This window comes from Crocuta crocuta, unplaced genomic scaffold (assembly GCF_008692635.1).
Source record: "Crocuta crocuta isolate KB4526 unplaced genomic scaffold, BGI_CrCroc_1.0 scaffold31, whole genome shotgun sequence".
Taxonomy (NCBI): Eukaryota; Metazoa; Chordata; class Mammalia; order Carnivora; family Hyaenidae; genus Crocuta; species Crocuta crocuta.
In genome coordinates, this window is record NW_027528362.1 from 11,073,917 (window position 1) to 11,093,364 (window position 19,448).

The following is a 19,448-nucleotide window of genomic DNA, read 5'->3' on the forward strand; positions in this document are numbered from 1 at the left end:
TCTTGTACACCTGTTAGCCTTGCACGTGAGTTTGCTTCCGCTTTTTACAGTCTCCACGTGAACCCACACACTGTTCTGTCACTTCTACGTAGGTTTTTTCACTTTTGATCAGTTTTTGTTTTTAAAGCTATTCCTAAAATTACCAATTTGAGATGGACTCAAGGGCTTTAAAAATAATAGTACATTTATGACTTAGGACCTTTTTGATTGCGTTTATAATTGGTTAGTATTTGGTCAGATTGGGGGGAATTCATGTTTCCCGCGTAGGTAAACATCTTTTGTAGTTTTTAAAAGACTTTTTTCTGTCGGCAGAATCAGTGAATCGGTAGTACAATGTAAACTTCTGCAATTAAAAAATAATTAAAATAACGGACATTTACTTTTTTGTGTGAGAATTCCAGGCTTTATTAAAATATAATTTTAAGTGTGATTAAAGGAATAGCTTATATACTCTGCTAGTTGAAGCAGTAATCAAAAAACGTATTTGTTCAATTAGAGAAAGACAGATAGCATGTGACTTCACTCATGTGGAATTTAAGATACAAAACAGATGAACACAAGGGAAGGGAAGCAAAAATAATATAAAAACAGGGAGGGGGACAAAACATAAGAGACTTAAATACAGAGAACAGACTGAGGGCTGCTGGAGGCGCTGTGGGTGGGGGATGGGCTAAGTGGCCAGGGGCCTTAGGACGCTGGGGTGGGCGCTGGCTGGTAGAAGTAGGGGATGAATCACTGGATTCGACTCCTGAAATCATTATTGCACTAGATGCTAACCAACTTGGATGTAAATTAACAAACAAGTGAATTTTAAAAGGCAGCCACACACCAGAAGCGTCAGGCGCGTAGGAGGGGCTCAGGGAGGCCCCTGCCCTGCGGGGTCCAGGCGCAGCGGGCCAGGCCCAGGCCGATGGCGCCGGAGGGGGTGGTGTCTGGGGCCCTCCCTGCTCCAGACCCCGCAGGACTCAGGCCCAGGAAGGGCTGAGGTGGGCCCTGTGTTTGCATCCCTGCACCTGTGTCTCGGGTTTCTGCGTTTTCAAGGTTAGCTGCTTCTGATCCATTGCTTTCAACCAAGGCCTGGACCCAGGTGGTCCCAGCAGCCTCTCACCCTTTCCTTCCCACCGCACCCCCGCTGCCCCTCAACGCCCGGAGGCTGCTCTGCCCGCTGCCTGCCCTGCTCACTACCAGGGTGACCTCCGGGGCCGCCTGCTCCGCCTCCCCCAGGCTCCCCGCCCCCAGACAGAACTGAATTCTCAGTAGCCGAGCCCCTCAGCGCTGCTCCCCGGCCCACTCCGACCACCCTGCAGGCCTCGCCCGCCACGCCCAGGGTGCGGGCTCGGGCACCACAGCCCCAGCCCAGGGCGGCCAGCGCACGGATGAGCTATCCCTCCTCTCGTCAGCACCCGGTTTCCGTGCCTAAGCAGAGAAGAGGTGACCGTGGGTACTTGTGCTTCCTTTCTGCAGTGGTGGTCTGGACCCGNTGTTGAAAGGTTCAGGGGTTACATGAGGAAATACCAGGATCACCGTACGTCGGGCTGTGCCCAGGACAGTCCCCTGTGAAATGCTGCCCCACCGCACTTCATCATGCCTCCTCTCGCTCTCGAGTGTGTGGGTGTAGACACTAACTCGTATCTAAGCCCACGGAGAGAGGTGGAGAGCTCGCAGTGTGCCCGGCAGGGCGTTCAGTCTTCAATTATTATGACAACGCTCTTTTTTTTTTTTTAAAGATTTATTTATTCTTTTAATAATCTCTACACCCAGCATGAGCTCGAACTCACTACCCCAAGATCAAGAGTCGCAAGCTCCAGTGACTGGGTCAGCCAGGCACCCCTATGATATCGATTCCTGATTGCTGAGGTCACATGAATCTGGATGTGATAGAATGGCCTAGAACCGTAGGCACACACAGTACGGGCGTCAGGTTCCCTGTGTGGATGCTGTTCCCAGCGAAGGGAGATGTGGCTGTGGGGGAGACCTGGGCAATGCGTACATGGGACCTCTCTTTACTGTTTTAGCATTTTCTTATGAGTCTGTACTTATTTCAAAATGAAAAGTTTAAAACCATATTCGTTCCTGTAGTGTCAGTTTTAGTACTTTGGATAGACTGTGCTGGGTGAAGAGTTGATAATAGGTTACCAGCTTCACAGGGGGAGCAGTAGTATTTTTTGGCAGGGAGGAAGTTGATGGTGGTGGTTACTCTGGACTGGAAGTTAATCTTTAATGTAGTGTTTGCCGTCGTGTACGTGGCTTTCATTGGAGAGAATGACCTGAGTTCCATTCACAAAGCAAAAGCAAAGCATTGCCGAGTTCATAGAAATTCATGATAGTTCCTTATGTAGTCCCGGCTTTTCTTTCTCTCCTCCCAGCAGATACTCCGAAAACATGTGTGTCTTTTGTTTTATGTGAAGGCTGCATAGCGAAGCTTATTTGCTACAACCTGAAGTGTGTGCTCTTTAAAAATATGTTTCTTTGATAGTAATGGTCTGGGAGGGAGACTGAAAATGTATGATGAATAAAATATCTTACAAACCTCAGTTGAAATATGAAATCACTGTATCTCTGCACATCTGAGCTTTCTGGAGACTCATTTTTAAAAATTTTTTAAAATGTTTATTTTTGAGAGAGTGAGTGAGCTCAGGCGGGGGAGGGGCAGAGAGAGCAGGAGACACGGAATCTGAAACAGGCTCCAGGCTCTGAGCTGTCAGCACAGAGCCCGACGTGTGGGGCTTGAACTCACAGGCCAGGAGATCATGACCTGAGCCGAAGTCTGACACTTAACCAGCTGAGCCACCCAGGTGCCCTGAGACTCATTTTTAATCTTGGTGCACACTTCCCTCTTACTTTTCAGTTACTCTTTAAAGTCATGTAACCGGGCCCTCCAACCTCTGCTAGTTAGTAAAGACAGTATCTTTTATAATCTAATGTTTATTTTCCAGCTGTACCTTTACTTTTTCTGTCACCCATAAAATTAATTTGTGAGACCCTAGGGATTATTCAGTTTAACAGCATGCTTCTACAAGTATGGAAGCTGAGGCCCAAGGTAAAAAGTGATAGACAGGAAGGCCATTCAGAAAGGGTCCTCATGTCTAAATGTGGACTTAGCTAGTGATTTGAGAATGTGTGAAGCACCATCCATTGGGTGAGAGCCTCACCCAGGTGCCACAGGACTTCTGCCTCAGCTGAAAGTTTTCTCTCTCAAGCTCGTCGTTTGTCTTCTGTTTGTGATCCTTGGGAACCTGATGAATGTTAGGTGTTTTTATTAAAGATATTTATCTTCCAGAATCCAGCAAGCTTTAGCACAGAATATTTAAATTAAAGGAGTACATCATTCTTTTGGGGGAGGGGGTTCTGTTTTATTTTATTTTAATTCCAGCAGAGTAACATACAGTACTGCGTTAGTTTCAAGGATTTATTCTGGGGTGGCAAAAACATTTTAGCGTTCTCAGCATGCTATAACACGTTGACAAACTGTAGGACAAAAACCATATGATCGTTTTGATATTCAGAAAAACCATTTGAGGGGCGCCTGGGTGGCTCAAACGTCCAACTTCGGCCCAGGTCATGATCTCACGGTTCGTGGGTTCGAGCCCCACGTCGGGCTCTGTGCTGACAGCTCAGAGCCTGGAGCTGCTTCGGATTCTCTCTGCTCCCTCTCTCTCTCTGCCTTCCCCTGGTCTCTCTCTCTTTCTCTCTCTCTCTCAAAAATAAATATTTAAAAATATTTTTTAAAAAGATTTGAAATAATTGAGCATCATTTCATGATAAAAGCTCTCAACAGAGTGGGTATAGAGGGAATAAATTTCAGACTAATAAAGGCCATATGTATACAAATCCCACAAGCAACGTACTGCGTGGCGGCCACGGGAATGCTGTTCCCCGGAGATGGATCTGGAGCAAGAGCGGGAAGTGCGCTTGCCCCACGGCCAGCGTTGCAGCGCCGGGGCCCGGCTCGCGGGGTCTTCAGCGCGGCCTCCTGTCAGTTTTGTCGTCGAGTTTGTTCTGTTCTGTCGGTGCTTGGGGCGATTCCCAGGGCATTTCGGGCGATTTGAGAGTTTCCTGGCCGTGTCCCTGGGACGAGAGCGGTGCCGCCACCCCCGGAGCGCCACCCGATGTCTCTGGAGAAGCGGCAGTAGGGTCCTGGGGTCGGGCCCCGCGGGGCAGTGGTGCCTCCACGTGCTGGCCTCCCAACCCCTTTACGCTCGCAGACGACATCAGGGATGGCGAGGGCTTGGCGCGCGCTGCTGTGCGGAGGCAGTCATTGTGTGAGGGGTTCGGGCTGGGAGTTTATGAAGTGCACAGTTGTCACTTCCAGGTGGCAGTGAACACTTCATCACATACTGACAGTGTTTATCCGAAACGGCTGTCTTTGCGAAACAGTTAATGAGGAGCGTGGCGTTGTTTTCCACGGCCGTAAACATGTGTGATGTCCGCGCACACGGGGCCGCCAGGTGGGGGTCGAGCGTTGGGCGTCCCAAGGAGGGCGGCTTGAGGTCCTCTCCGAAGGCGGCCGGGCTCACGCAAGCCTGCGGCTGTCGAGGGAGGACTGTCGTGGCCGGTGTGCGACACACTCCAGTGCTCGGCAGACGGGGCTACGCCGAAGCCTGTGTCACAGGGGCTTTCGCCCTGGTCACACCGAAGTCCGTCCGCTTCTCTCGGAGTGAATGTTTGCCCGTGCCGGGTCACGTGGCCTCGTTCATCGGGGCCTTGGAAAATACTAGTCTGCGTGTGGGGCAGACTCTTCCACATATTCACTCATTTTGTAGGTTACCGTCCCCACCACGGCGCCGTCACGGTCTCCGCAGCCACGGGGTGTGTCGTGGCCCCGTCACGTTCACTTTTCACAAAGTGTCCGCCACACCTCTGACTCCGAGTGACCACAGGGCCGCAGGGGACTCTGAGTACGAATGTTGTCACCCGGAGACGCAGCGAGGTCAGCTCCCCACTCGGTTGGGCACCAGCCCGGGAGCCGTCAGGGTCCCCCTCGCGTCCCGCAGAACGGTAGGGACATGTACTCACCGCGGGAGACACAGCTCGGTTCATTGTACAGCTTTCTTAGGTAAGAAGCCTCCTCTTCCCTGGAGTCCCGGGGGTAAGGAATAGGCCTCCAGCTTCTTGGTGCCTCTGCCTTGATCCATTAATGCGAGTGTCCAGCGGTGAAAAGCCAAACACAGCGGAGGCAGAGAATCAGCATAATTATAGTACTGGCCTCGAAGACACCGCTGACGGGTCTTGGTGACTCCTGGGAGCCTGCAGCCGCTCTTGGAAACCACTGGCCTAGAAAGATCTCAGGCTTAAGAGGGGCCTCAGATCATCCCGCTCTGCTGCTCCGAGTTCCTCCACACCGGGCTTGCCGGGGATTTACTTAGATTATGCTTGAAGGCTTCCCGTTCCTGTGAGTAATTGTGCTAAGTGGGTAAAAACAAGTGGCATAGACAGCTCTTTGATATCAAGTAAGAGACATCCTTAATCCTGGAGCTAACGCTTTGTCCTGTGTTTTAAACGTTTGCACAGATTTCCACTTGGTTCCTGAAAGTAATCAGGCATGATGAAATGCAGGCCTTACTGAAAATTACCTTGTAAGGAACACGTAGTTACAGTTTTTGTGTTTTTAAGGACAATTGTGATCTTCGATTTTCTTTGTCTCTCTTAGAATTAAATGCACTTACGTTCGACATGCAGTGTTTTAGACGCCCATGTCTGTTTCCTAAGTCGATCACGAGCGACTTGACAACAAGGGCTGTACGTTTATGACTTTCAGATAGTCTGTGGCGCCCAGACTGTCGTTCCCCCAGCAGGCCGTGCCCCTGTGTGTGGCCGTGTCTTCAGTCTGTAAATCGTGCGGTGGAGGCGCTGGAGTCTGAGCAGGCCGGGGAGCCAGGGCTGGGCTTCAGCGGCCGGGGCGGGCCTGGAGGGCTCCCCTGGGCCGTGGCGGTTCTGTCCTGAGGCCTCAGGTCATTGAGGATGGGCGTGACTTCCGCACTGATCTCTGTATTTTTTTTGACCATCAGCTTTAACAATATTTACGTATTTTTCCTAGCGGTGGAGCCATTTGGGTTTCTCCAAGTGCATGTGTGAGGGAGCCCACAAGGTGATTCCGGGAGATCAGGTGAGCAAGCCCTCACTAACCCCGGTGACCTGTCCCGGGGGACGCTACCGACCTGGGGCTTCTGACACTTCTGCGGCTTCAAATTATTTTTTATTTTTTAGTCTTAAATTAATTGTTTGTTGTATACATATAATGGCCTAATACTTAAACACCTGAGGCATGTGGAGCACTGAAGTTGAATAAAACAAGTTAATCAGGAGCATAAAATTCTCAAGATGATCATCGCCAGACCTGTAAGTTGTATTCCTAGGATTAAAGTGCTCCTATAGTCCATCAAGGTGTTGCCGATACTTGAAAACCATTCTGAAAGGAAAGCTATCATAATTATTTCTACTTTGTCATAAGAAAATCATAGTAAAAGTTAGTCATGCTTTCAATAGATTATTTTTATTTAATTTTATTTTTGAGAGATAGTGACAACATGAATGAGGGAGGGGCAGAGAGAGAGGGAGACACAGAGTCTGAAGCAGGCTTTAGGTTCTGAGCTGTCAGCACGNTGATACTTGAAAACCATTCTTCTGAAAGGAAAGCTATCATAATTATTTCTACTTTGTCATAAGAAAATCATAGTAAAAGTTAGTCATGCTTTCAATAGATTATTTTTATTTAATTTTATTTTTGAGAGATAGTGACAACATGAGTGAGGGAGGGCCAGCGAGAGAGGGAGACACAGAGTCTGAAGCAGGCTTAAGGTTCTGAGCTGTCAGCACGGAGCCCGATGCGGGGCTCGAACCCACGGACAGTGAGATCATGACCTGAGCTGAAGTCTATACTTAACCTGAACCTCCCAGGCGCCCCTCAATAGATGATTTCTTGAGATGTGCTTGCTAATATCAATATGATACCCCTAATCACTTTATTCTAAATAAAGAATTATATTTAGTTTGATTGATTTTCATTCAGAGTCAAGACCTGTGCATATTATGATAATGTGCTTATTTTTGAAACTAACACATTAATTAAATTTTAGTTCACTGTATTATTATATATTGAGCCCCAGAGTTTTACTTGCGCTTTTGAGTAAGTATTTGCACATCATGTTTTTTTTTGTTTGTAATTAATGAAAAACATGGGAAATGTGAGGTGGAGAGGGATGCAGTTAGTTGTAGAGAAGTTTGAGGTGTCAGTGAAATATCAGGTATTCAGGGAGCCGATAAATTGAGATTTTAGGTGGAGTAAACAGAGGATCAGAATAATTTATACACGAGCGTGATAGATGGAGGCGAGAAAAAGAATGAAATTGCTCGGGGCACCTGGGTGGCTCAGTCGGTTGAGTGTCCAACTTCGGCTCAGGTCATGANTTAAAAAAAAAAAAAAGAAATTGCTGAGCGAAAGGAGGTAAAGGGACAGGACCTTGGAAAATGCCTCTGTTTGGGGGTGGGTCCGAGGGAGACTCTGGAATTCGAGTAACCGGAAGCTGAGGGAGAGGCAGGGTTTGGTGCTGCTTCGGGCCGAGGGGCTGCGCTGTGGATTGAGAGGACCGCTTGCATTGGTGAGCAGGTGAGGTTTCCTTCTCGTGAGCGGTCATGGGGAGAGGTGTGCGTCCGATGCTCCGGGAGTAGGTGCTGGGGTGGTTTAAGCCCCAGGGAGACGGGCTGTAGCGACATCTACCGTGTGAGACCTGCTGTGAGAAGGCGGCGGAGGCGGGACTGAGAGACGGGGACACGTCAGATGTCCAGGATGTAGGCCTGCGGTGGAAACACGGTGATAACGTAGCCGCATGAAGATGACCCAGTTCTCCTGTCTTCGGGGCTCACGAGAGCTCCTTCCCTCGAAGCCACCTGTCTAGTTAGATTGAACTTTGGTTTCACTTTGAATGTGTGCATCTCCCAGTTCCGCCCCATAGCACACCCGGTGAGCGTGTGCGGGGACGGCCAGGCCTGGCTCATGGCCTGTGACCAGCAGCCCAGAGTGTCACTCAGGAGAGCCGACGGACCGCCCCAGCACCGCCTCTCTCCCCGATGCTGAAGGACGTGGGATGGGAAACCTGGCGCATCGGCATCCGGTTTGTTGTCCCCAAACAGTAGCTCAGGCCGGTGGCAGGTGATGTGGGTGGGAACGGGTGCCCCCTGACGTGGCTCCTCCTCGCTTCAGGGTAACTAGTATCTTTTGTAATAGCATGTGGGCGCTCGTCCAGGACGCGGCAGGGGACAGGCCAGCCACAGGCTGGTCCCCACTACCGGGGGCCCCTCTTTCTCCTCCCTGTGGGTCATGTGTCACCCTAACCAGGTCCGCTCACCGCCAGGGGTCAAGTTCACCACGCATAATGTCGCTCAGAGACAGCCGCTGTCCCACCTTTATGAGGTTTCCAGGGAAACAGCGCTGGAAGGTTAACCAGAGGTCACGTTTTTCATGCTGGAGAAAAGGTTTTGTGAACCCTTTACTCGCACGAATTTACTGACAAAACCGACGTCAGACTTGCACACCGCCAGCTGTCGGGTCTGTGCGGGGCGCTCTTTCAGAGGTTCTGTGCATTTGCGGAGGCTTTCGTGACGTCTGGGTCTGGATGGAGTTGCCCCTGTCAGCAGGTGACTCTGGTAATTGTATTCTGCTGAAAGTCTCAACACGTTTCATAAATAAAGCATCCTTCCCGTTTTAGGTTTGCTTGCTCCCGTCCCCTTTAGCGCGTAGAGGCGAGACACAGACTAGGGAGCAGAAGTTACCAGCAAATTGGGTCGGGTGAGGGTAAGGCGGTCGGTGAGTGGGGGTGCTCTTTCGTGTCAAAGCATATGGAAGAGAAGACAGCATACACGCTTGAGAGCAGTTTCTATTAACCTGTCCTCAGAATTGATTTCCATTTGATATTCCTCCAAATGGACTGACGTTTATTCCGGCTTCCGTTGTTTAAGATGATAAGATTGCCTTTGTTTATCACAGTCTGTTTAGTTAAGGTGACTTCTCAGTTTAATTCCTGTGATTTCTAACCAAAAGTGGACTCACGTTTGCCATATTTCTGATGTCCAGTCTTAAGTACATGTGTCCAGTGCTCAGAACACAGTTTTCTTAGAAGCCTAATAGTACAGATACACGATTTGTTTGTTCATTTGGAAAACATTTTAGTTCGGAATGTATGTAAAGTGGTGTCCTACCCAGTAGGGATACGCTAGTGAAACAGGGAAAAACAGTTGTTGGATTTATAGATTTAAATTCAGTATTATATGTGGAAATTAGAAAGTAAAGAGGCTACTTTACAAAAGATAATTTTTCCAAGTTTGAATATTTGAAAATTGTAACTTTTTTTCTGAATGTATGAGATATATGTATGTATGAAATGTTCAGGTAGTTTTTTGTAACGATTTTGTTTATTTGGAAAACTGAGTCAACTCCTGGTTATCTGGGATATAGGAACCCTTATCAAATTTCTAGATTTGCTTCGTACATCTGATGTTAATGTTAATTTGAGCAGAACATGGTTAAGAACATGGTAGAATAGCTACAAATACTAGTCACAAAGGCAAATATAGTTAATATATCTACAGTATCTGTAAATGCTTTTTAAATTAGTTTCATTTGGTAATGCTGACCAGCCTTATACGTAGGCATTTAAAAGGTCTCCTTCTATGGAAAAGAAATTCAGACTGGAAATAAATAAGTGATAAACACAAGATTGTTCAGCAGATACTTGGTAGAGCAGAATTTTAGGGTGATGGGATTTTAGCTGTGTTCTTTTTTTCTGCTAAATCCCAAATAAATGGTGTTAACTCTCATAGCACTGTCATAAATGATTGGCTTTAACTATGAAAAAGACAGTAAAATTGTTCACTAAAGAAATGTCTTAAATGATTATCTTACTTTCCAAATAGCGTGGTGCTCTAGTATATTGGGATTTTATATCCCAGACCTCGTTAATCCTAATCATTACACAGAATTTCTTCATTTCGATGGATAAAGTTAACGATGGTGGGCTTTTACCTTTCCCCAGTACAGCTCTTGGTACAAATGAAAATCCTTAAAAAAATAAAAGTGAGTAAACATTAGATGAAAAGCGTAAGCGGGCCAGATGTGTCGTCCAGACTCAAGCACGACGTGGAAGGGATGCAGCAAAGGCCTGTGTGATGGGGCTGCTGCTAAACGGCCATCAGGGGTTGCACAAGGCCCGGACTCATTCGTGATCTGGAATGTTGGCCTGCTTGGCCTGCTTTGTGCGGCCCCTTGCGGTCTGCTTTTTAGCCAGGTCGGGACAGCCACTGCCCGGGTATTTTCAAACTTGGAATTTTTTGCTTTACGTCCTGTGTCTTACCTACTTACCATAGTGCTCATGTAATAAAACTTGCCACAGCTGGGTGGCAGTGTAGATTGCAGAGAAACTTCAGGAAATGCTGTGCCCTCGGTTTATGTTCAAAGAGAGTCATTTGAACAAGAATTCACATTTGAAAGTCTATGTTCAGTAAGCTAGTAAGATAAGTTAGGTGAGGTAATAGTGAAATATCAGATCTATTAAACCCTCTAACTCACTTTTATAGCCAATCTAATTTAATTTGGTTTTCTGATTTTTGTCTTCAGTGTTTAATTCAGTGAATGAAAATGTCCTGTTTATGAGCTTATGGAATACAGTAAAATTTTAAAAATCAGTCATTAACAATTATTTATTTAAGTATAAAATACGGTAGTTTTGCTTGCAAGTAAAAGAAAATCTAAAAATTTTTAAAACTTGGCAAACGTATAAAGAGAGGACTGCTAACAAGAAAGCTTACACCGTACCTCACCTTTTTTGCCTTTTTAAGGCAATTATGCATAAACTTCTTTGATAACCAAAAAATGTTGACTTGAAATGCTTCTCTTCTGCATTTTCTTTTATCAATTATAATTTTCAGAAGTCTTTAAAAAAGTTTTTCTCCAGAAAGTCCTTTTCTTCATTTTATCACTGGTTCTCAGATAGAATTGCCATGTGTTCATTTTACATTTCTCCCCCAGCTATTTATGACCTGATCAATACATCATACTAATCTGGATTGACTCACTGATATGAAATTGCAATAAGGGCTGTGTACAAGATTGTGTGCTATTTCATGATACTAGCAATCTGAAATTTCTCTTTAATCCATTGTGAAAGAGAAATTATTAAACTCTTTCTCTCAAAAATAATACAATACTGGAAACCCGTAGTTAATTTGAATAAATTATTGTTTAAGTTTAACTGTGAAAACCTCCAGGTAGAGGAGAAAGCAATTTACTCTTACCTCAGTTTGTTTAGGTATAATTTATAATGTGAAAAAGAAAATTGACAGTACATTATATCAGATTGATCTTGACTGATTAGAATATGTTAACTGTCTCTTTAATAAAATTTGCCTTCAACCTGCCTACCTCAGTAAAGTTGTAGGATAGCAAATCAGTACACAAAAATCTGTTTTGTTTCTATATACTAATAATTATCAGAAAGAGAAGTGAAAGAAAATGGTTTTATTTACAATTTCTTAAAAAAATACAATACCTAGGAATAAGTTTAGCCAAGGAAGGGGAAGAGCTGTACACTGAAAACTGTATGACATCAATGAAAGAAATTGAAGAAGACACAAATAAGTGGAAAGGTACTCTGTTCTCATGGATTTGAATTGCTATTATGCCCATATTACCCAAAACAGTGTACAGATACAGTGCAATCACTATCAAAATTACAATGGCAATTTTTACAGAAATAGAACAGTAATCCTACAATTTGTGTGGAATCACAAAAGATTCCAACTAGACAAAGCAATCTTGAGAAAGAAAAACAAAGCTGGAGGCATACTCCCTGATTTCTAACTATATTACAAAACTGTGTCAAAACAATGTGGTATTGGCATAAAAACAGACACGGTGATCAGTGGAGCAGAATAGAGAGCCCAGAAATAAACCTACATGTAAATGGTCAATTAATTTACAACAGGGTGGGAGCCAAGAATACACAGTTGGGGGAAATGGCACTGGGAAAACTGCCTATCCATGTATAGAAGAATGAAAGTAGGCCACTATCTTACACATACACAAAAATTAACTGAAAATGGATTAAAGACTTTAAGACCTGAAACCATAAAACTGCTAGAGGAAAACTAAGTAGTAAGCTCCTTGACATCTGTCTTGGCAAAGATTTTTGGATCTTTGACCCCAAAAGCAGAGACAACAAAAGCAAAATAACTAGGTGGGACCTCGTCAGACTAAAAAGCTTCTGCACAGCAAGGGAAATCAACAAAATGAAAAGAAAGTCTTTAGTAAAAGGGGAGAATATATTTGCAAAGCATATATCTGATAAAAGATTAGTATCTAAGGTATAGAAAGAACTCACACAACTCAATAGCAGCAAAACAACATGATTATGAAATAAAAGATCTGAATACGTTTCCAGAGAAGACATACATGGCCAGCAAGTACATGAAGAGATGTTCAACGTCACTGATCATCAGGGAAATGCAAATGAAAAACCACAGATGTTACCTCGCACCTGTCAGAATGGGTATCATCAAAATGACAAGAAGTAAATGTTGGTGAGGATGTGGAGAAGAAGAAACTCTCGGGCGCTGTTGGTGGGAACGTAAATTGGTGTGGCCCATGAAAAATACTGTGGAAGGTTCCTCAAAAAATAAAAAATACAGCTACCATATGATCCAGCAGTTCTGCTTCTGGCTGTTTATCCAAAGAAAACAAAACCACTGAAGAAGACATACGGACACCCATGTTCATTGCAACATTATTTACAATAGCCAAGGTACGGAGACGACCTAAGTAGCCAATGATGGATGAATGGATAAAGAAAATGTGGCGTGTACACACAATGAAATATTACCAAGCCATAAAAAAGAATGAAATCTTCCCGTTTGCACAAAATGGGTGAACTTGAGAGCATTGTGCTAATAAGTGAGATAAGTCAGAGAAAGACAAATGCTGTATCATTTCATTTATGTGTGGAACTAGAAAAGAAGAAAAGAAAAAGACCTAACCCCCAAGTTTATAGCTACAGAGAACAGATGGCTGGTTGCCAGAGGCAGGGATGGACGAAATGGGTGAAGGGGATCAAAGTGTATGAACCTACAGTTATAACATGAATAGTCTTGGGGATATTGGGTACAGCTTGGCAACTGTCATTAATGCTGCATTGCATACTTGGAAGTTGCTAAGAGAGTGGATCGTAGAAGTACTCATCACAAGAAAACTAGACAGACATTAACTAGATTTACCGCGATCATTTCTTAATATAGATAAAGATCCTTATGTTGCACTCCTGGAAATCATAAAATATTATATGTCAGTTATACCTCAATACAAAAGAGAAATTCTCCCAATCTGCCTAACTCACTGGTAGGCACGCCAGGAGCTTTGGAATCAAGCTCATTGGCTTCTGGGCTCTTCTACCTGAGGAGCTGGGAGCACGGCCATTTACTTAGGCCCCTGAGCCTCCATTCCCTCATACAGATTTGGGAACAGGGCATCAACTGATTTTTCTGTCACATCAAGGTGAATGCATTAATGAAAGGACCTGGCAGTAATTAAGCACTTTTTTAGAAAAATGAATATATTTTGATGAATATTTGTGTTTTATAATTCTAGCAGTGGAAGGAGAAAGGAGACTGTTGAGAACAGAAGGAACGAGGGGAATGTGAACAACAGTGGATGGATTGCTGTAGCCTTCCAGAGACTCTCCTAGTGCCGTGATTTACTGTATCATGGATCTAACTTTTAAAATAATCGTATGTTGAATGACTGACTCTCTCTCTCTCTCTCTCTTTAGGACACTTACGGAGAGCTACAATGGAAAAGTCCTGGATGCTTTGGAACTTTGTTGAAAGATGGCTAATAGCTTTGGCTTCGTGGTCTTGGGCTCTGTGCCGTATTTCTCTTTTACCTTTAATAGTGACTTTTCATCTGTACGGAGGTGTTATCTTACTTTTGTTAATATTCGTATCAATAGCAGGTATTCTATATAAATTCCAGGATGTATTGCTTTATTTCCCAGAACAGCCATCTTCTTCACGCCTCTATGTTCCCATGCCCACTGGTATTCCACATGAAAACATTTTCATCAGAACCAAAGATGGAGTACGTCTGAATCTTATTTTGATAAGATACACTGGAGACAATTCGCCCTATTCCCCGACTATAATTTATTTTCATGGGAATGCAGGCAACATAGGTCACAGGCTACCGAACGCATTGCTTATGTTGGTTAACCTCAAAGTGAATCTTTTGCTTGTTGATTATCGAGGCTATGGAAAAAGCGAAGGAGAAGCGAGTGAAGAAGGACTCTACTTAGATTCTGAAGCTGTGCTAGACTACGTGATGACTAGACCTGACCTTGACAAAACGAAAATTTTTCTTTTTGGCCGTTCCTTGGGAGGAGCAGTGGCAATCCATTTGGCTTCCGAAAATTCACATAGGATTTCAGCCATCATGGTGGAGAACACGTTTTTAAGCATACCGCATATGGCCAGCACTTTATTTTCATTCTTCCCGATGCGTTACCTTCCTTTATGGTGCTACAAAAATAAATTCCTGTCCTACAGAAAAATCTCTCAGTGCAGAATGCCTTCTCTTTTCATCTCTGGACTCTCTGACCAGTTAATTCCACCAGTAATGATGAAGCAACTTTATGAACTCTCCCCGTCTCGGACTAAGAGATTAGCCATTTTTCCCGATGGGACTCACAACGATACGTGGCAGTGCCAGGGCTATTTCACCGCCCTGGAGCAGTTCATCCGAGAAGTAATAAAAAGTCATTCTCCTGAGGAAATGGCAAAAACTTCATCCAATGTAACAATTATATAATGTTTCTTCTTTTTGATTAGTGCACTGTATTTTAATTTTGCAGAATGATAAAGAATGTTCCTTTCTAGCAGTGTGTTATGTCTGTACTTGTCTGAAGAGTGACATTAAACTTTGAAAGGACTTCAGTGCTCCTTTGAGATGATCCAAATAGTTTTTTACATTTGAAGAACTGGAATTCTTGGGATTCTTTCATACCTTTTCGTCAAACCTTTCAATGTGGTTATGTGTCCATATCTTTAGTTTAATATGCCAGTATAATAGCATATTGTATTCAAAAGTTTCTTGTTGCTAAAAGGGTGTACTTCATGTGGCACTTAGATTCGTGGCCGGGTGTGGAAGGAGATCTGTCAACGAGAAACCTTTGGGTATTCTTTATTCCTTTAGCAAGTACCGGGACAATCGTGGTAAGCAAACTTAGTTCTGTAACTGCATTCTTCACCTTAAAAGTTAAAATGAAATGCATGATGGTATTTTATTCCCTGAATTATGCAATGCATTGTTTTTAATGTAAATAGTACTGGTCTTCGACCGATGTATATGGTAACCTGGGTTATATCTATTTTTATGTAAACTCTATTTTGTTTTCGGCGAGAAGTGACAGTGAGGCCTGTGTGCAGATTGTCATTGAAGTTTGCTCTGGTGAATGCTGAGATCCAGCTTTTTCTTACAAATCACTGGGACCCCGTTTTCCAATATCAACGTACCGTGTTTTGTTAGGTACGGTCTGGATCATGGCATGTAAAAATAGAAATTTAGAATTTTACTGCAGCTTTGATGTGCATATTTGAACTTTTTAACATTTGTAACTTTGGTGGCAAAGAGAATTTTAGCTTCTGTCAATTTTGTAAGTCTACAGCTGAACCCCTCACAGCAGTCATAACGACCATCAGAACTTGTTTAAGAATTAAATTAGCAAGTCCTATCATTCCATGGCTGTACATAACTATTTTACAGAAATTCCCACACTTGATTTTTAAGTCCAGTGTCTAGGTATATCAGCCCACGAAAGCCGAGGTATCATTTATTGGACTTTCTGAAAATAAAAGTTACAAAATCAAAAGCAAAAAACCTGTTCTTTGGTTTAATGTTTCAGTTGTTCTTACAGAGAGCATTAAAGGACAGTTTCAGGAAGTCGCCTTTATTTTTCTCCTTCTTGTAGGAGTGTGGGAATGAAGGAACTCAAGAACTTTTTCTTACAGAACCTATTACCACATTTAACAGTTAAGTGGCTATAAGTGAGAAGTAGTATTTAGACATAGAGAAGAGTAAGAAAAATCTTACTTTAAAAAACCCCTAAAATCTGCAGAATATACTTTAAAAAATACAAGCTACGGGGTATAATCATGCTAAGTTGTTTCAAGCTGTCCTCAAAAATTAGATGTAATTGAGCTCTGTACCTTATGTCAGCTTTAACGTAGAATATTTTGAATGTTTTAGCTATATTTATTGGCTTTGTGCAAGCAGCTAGAGCAGAGAAATCAGGGGTCAATATTCTTGACCTTAATTTTAGACTCTTTCCATGGAGATGGGGCTAGAGATACTTTTGCCAAATAACATTCTTATTCACTTTATGTCAGTATTTAGAAAAACATTAATCCTAGCAATTATGATTTCTAAAAGACACTTTTTCTATAAGTTATTGTTTAAGAGTCATGCTTTAAGAAAAAAAAAGTTGGTAACGCATATCATGGGAGATGTATTTTTATGTATACATCCACCACAGTGAAAGGATGCCTCTCTTCTTGTCCATCACTGCGCTGTAGTGACCCCCCACACAGTGGCGCCTTCCGAGGAAACAAGTTACTACAGCAAAAGTCCATGTACTTAGGCATGAGCTTACTTGGTGCACCTCAGCTTTACCATCTTTAAGGTTCAGAGCAGCTTTGTGTGTTTCCGTGGAATCACTGAGTGTTCTCCTTGTGACCCAATTGTCACCTTCACTCGTAACTATGCTGATGAAGGGTAAGAGCTTTTTCTTCATCAGTGTTTTGTTCTTATGCTGCTTTTTTTTTTTAGGTTTATTTATAAACCATTTTTTCCCCCACTAAAGCCAGGATTTCAAAAGTTGTACAGTACTCCTGTTCATCCCCACCTTCGTTCTCTTCGGATTAAGGGACATTTGTTCCTGGGGCTGTGTTTAGGGTAGTAGGACATCTTTCTCGCCTTCTGTGTCCGAGACTTCCTTAGATGGGAAGAGGGTAGAAGACAAACTCTTGTGGTCAGGGGGCCATGAAGCCCATGGCATTATTTTTTCAAAACATGTCTAGTTTTGTGGCCAAAGCAGTTGGTCTTAATAAAATGTGAATTCTTCATGAGTCACTTCTTCATTTAGACCCAGGTCTTAGTGAGAATGGAAGCATGTCTGCCTTGTGTATTAATTTCCGGCCCATTTTGCAAGAGCAGCTGTAATAAGAGTTTATGAATGAATTTTTAAGTTTTTAAGCTACTGTAAATGTGGAAGTCCCAGAATGGTTTTAAATCTGGCAAGATACAATCCATGTAGATGAAGATCCATTATTTTAAAAGGGATTATTAGGGTGTGGGGGGAATGGTATAAAGGACACCCAGAAGGATATTGCAAAATCTGGGGAGAAATAATTTGTGACAGATAAAAGGTGCTAAATGAAGAGAAATAGCCGGAAAGGGGCCCGGGACGTGGTTCTTAAATGGAGATCCAGGAAATGATTAGTGATTTACTGATAAGATTGGGGGAAATGGCCACCTAACAGTGCAAAACACAGCATTCGAAAGCAGCCATCTCTAATCAAGAAAGTGACTAGAGCACTTGACATTGCGATACCTTGGCTGTAAAATTGATATTTTTGTCAAAGTGCTGTTTTCAGTTTTGTTATAGGGCAGCTTACACTTACTTTGTCATGATGAGCCGCAGGCACTTGGTTCTTACTGAGAATTCATACCACCTGCTGCATTTATATCTGTTTCTTATTTTTGTAAGATAGATTTATTTGGTCCAGTTACAGAATGAAGGCCATGTTCGATTTTATATAAATTATCTCCCAATCTCAGTTTAAGAGACATTTTCATTATTGAGTCCCTTTCTTCCCTTAAGGTTAGGAAAAAAAAAAAAAATAGGGTAAATTTTAAAACGATGTCCCACAAGTCACTTTTAAACTTGGGTCATAATTGAGATGTATTGAACTCCAGTGGCCCTCCCCTCCGTTTTTCCTATTAAGTTTGACAACAGTTTATGAGGGAAAAAAAAAACTGTGAAAAATACTAGTTATAATGCTTTTGGATTATCCACTTAAATTATGTATTTTCATATCACTCAGGTAAAGTTGGAAATGACAGAGCACAGACATCTATTTTTTAAATCAATAGGGTAGAAAATGAAAAGCACTTCAGTTTATTTATATTACCATATATGCAATCATCTTAGCGAATCAGACGTAATATATTCATTTGTATAGCAAAATAAGTGCATTCATCCTAATTATAGTCAACACGGTTTTGCCAAATGGCACAAATATACCTCCATTTATATTTTGTATCTTAAAATTGTAGTTTAAAAATAGGACATGTATAAGCGACACTTTTTACGAAAAGTGCCATATATACATATGTAACAGGGATGACTGTGTTAACATAATTTATAACAGTTTCTGTCAGTACAGTGAATACTGAAAATTCAAGTTGTTTTCAACACCTTCGGGTACATTCAGGATAAGAGAAAGTTAACCCAGTCTCATGATGTAAATCATATTTTTGTTATTTGCCATATTTTATTTGAAGCAGTAATACGGTTTTATAACAGATTTGAATGTTACAGTACACAGTGTACTAGCCATAGCAAGCAAACATTTACATTTGCTTTTTTTTACAGTAGATTTCTTTTAGAGTATACTTTCTATTTTTCTGTACTGACATATGCAATAAATTGATAACATTAAAAGTTTGATTAATGTCTTAAGATAGTTTGTATTTAGTCTCTCCCCCCACCCAATTTTCTATTAACCTAAATGATATGGTAGAACATTAAGGTTTCCTTAATGGTTAAATAAATTTTCTGAATTTGTGCAGAAATTAATGAATTTTTATTGTAATAATGCTGTGGACGGTAAGTGTAAGGTAGATTTATATTCTCTTTTTTCATATTATTCTCCCACAGACATTTAATTTAAGCTAATAGTAAATGTTTTCTGTATATGGGCTGCTGGTGAATGAATAGGCCCCAAAGCATTTGATGAGTTAAATGAATCTGGGAATGAATAAATTCTAAGTGTTCACAGTCCTGTGGCGTTCAGATCTCGTAAGTGCCTTTTCACAAAATTCTGGTCTTTTTTTTTTTTTTTTCAATCCCATTACTATTGAGTTGATGGTTTAAGATGATTAAAAATGGCCTGATACTCATTCAGTCTTTAAGAGTCTGTAGTTGTCTTTCCCTGATAAGAAACTCGCATGCCTCTGTCGTGTCAGAACCAGTTGGATAATAGGAAATGTATGAGAAAGCTACATGGCCCTCTGCAAGTGGAGATGAAGAGTTCACTTATTCGAGACCACCCTGCATAAATAGGTGTGGGAATCCCGTGGATTCCCTGAAAGACTGCCAGCCTGAATCCCAAGAGGAAGTAGTTTTTAGATT

The 19,448-nt window shown here is 42.6% G+C and overlaps 1 protein-coding gene across 1 annotated transcript; it reads left to right on the top strand.

Moving 5' to 3' along the window:
* Positions 1–6,056: 6,056 nt before the first annotated feature.
* Positions 6,057–19,216, top strand: ABHD13 (abhydrolase domain containing 13). Its single transcript, XM_077753906.1, has 2 exons — positions 6,057–6,106; positions 13,812–19,216. Exon 2 carries the CDS (start codon positions 13,832–13,834, stop codon positions 14,843–14,845), a length of 1,014 nt encoding a protein of 337 aa, XP_077610032.1. The 5' UTR covers positions 6,057–6,106; positions 13,812–13,831; the 3' UTR covers positions 14,846–19,216.
* The last annotated feature ends 232 nt before the right edge of the window (positions 19,217–19,448 follow it).

What these genes read in the sequence shown, in the direction of transcription:
- ABHD13 (XM_077753906.1), top strand. Translation starts at nt 13,832, where the DNA reads ATGGAAAAGTCCTGGATGCTTTGGAACTTTGTTGAAAGATGGCTAATA.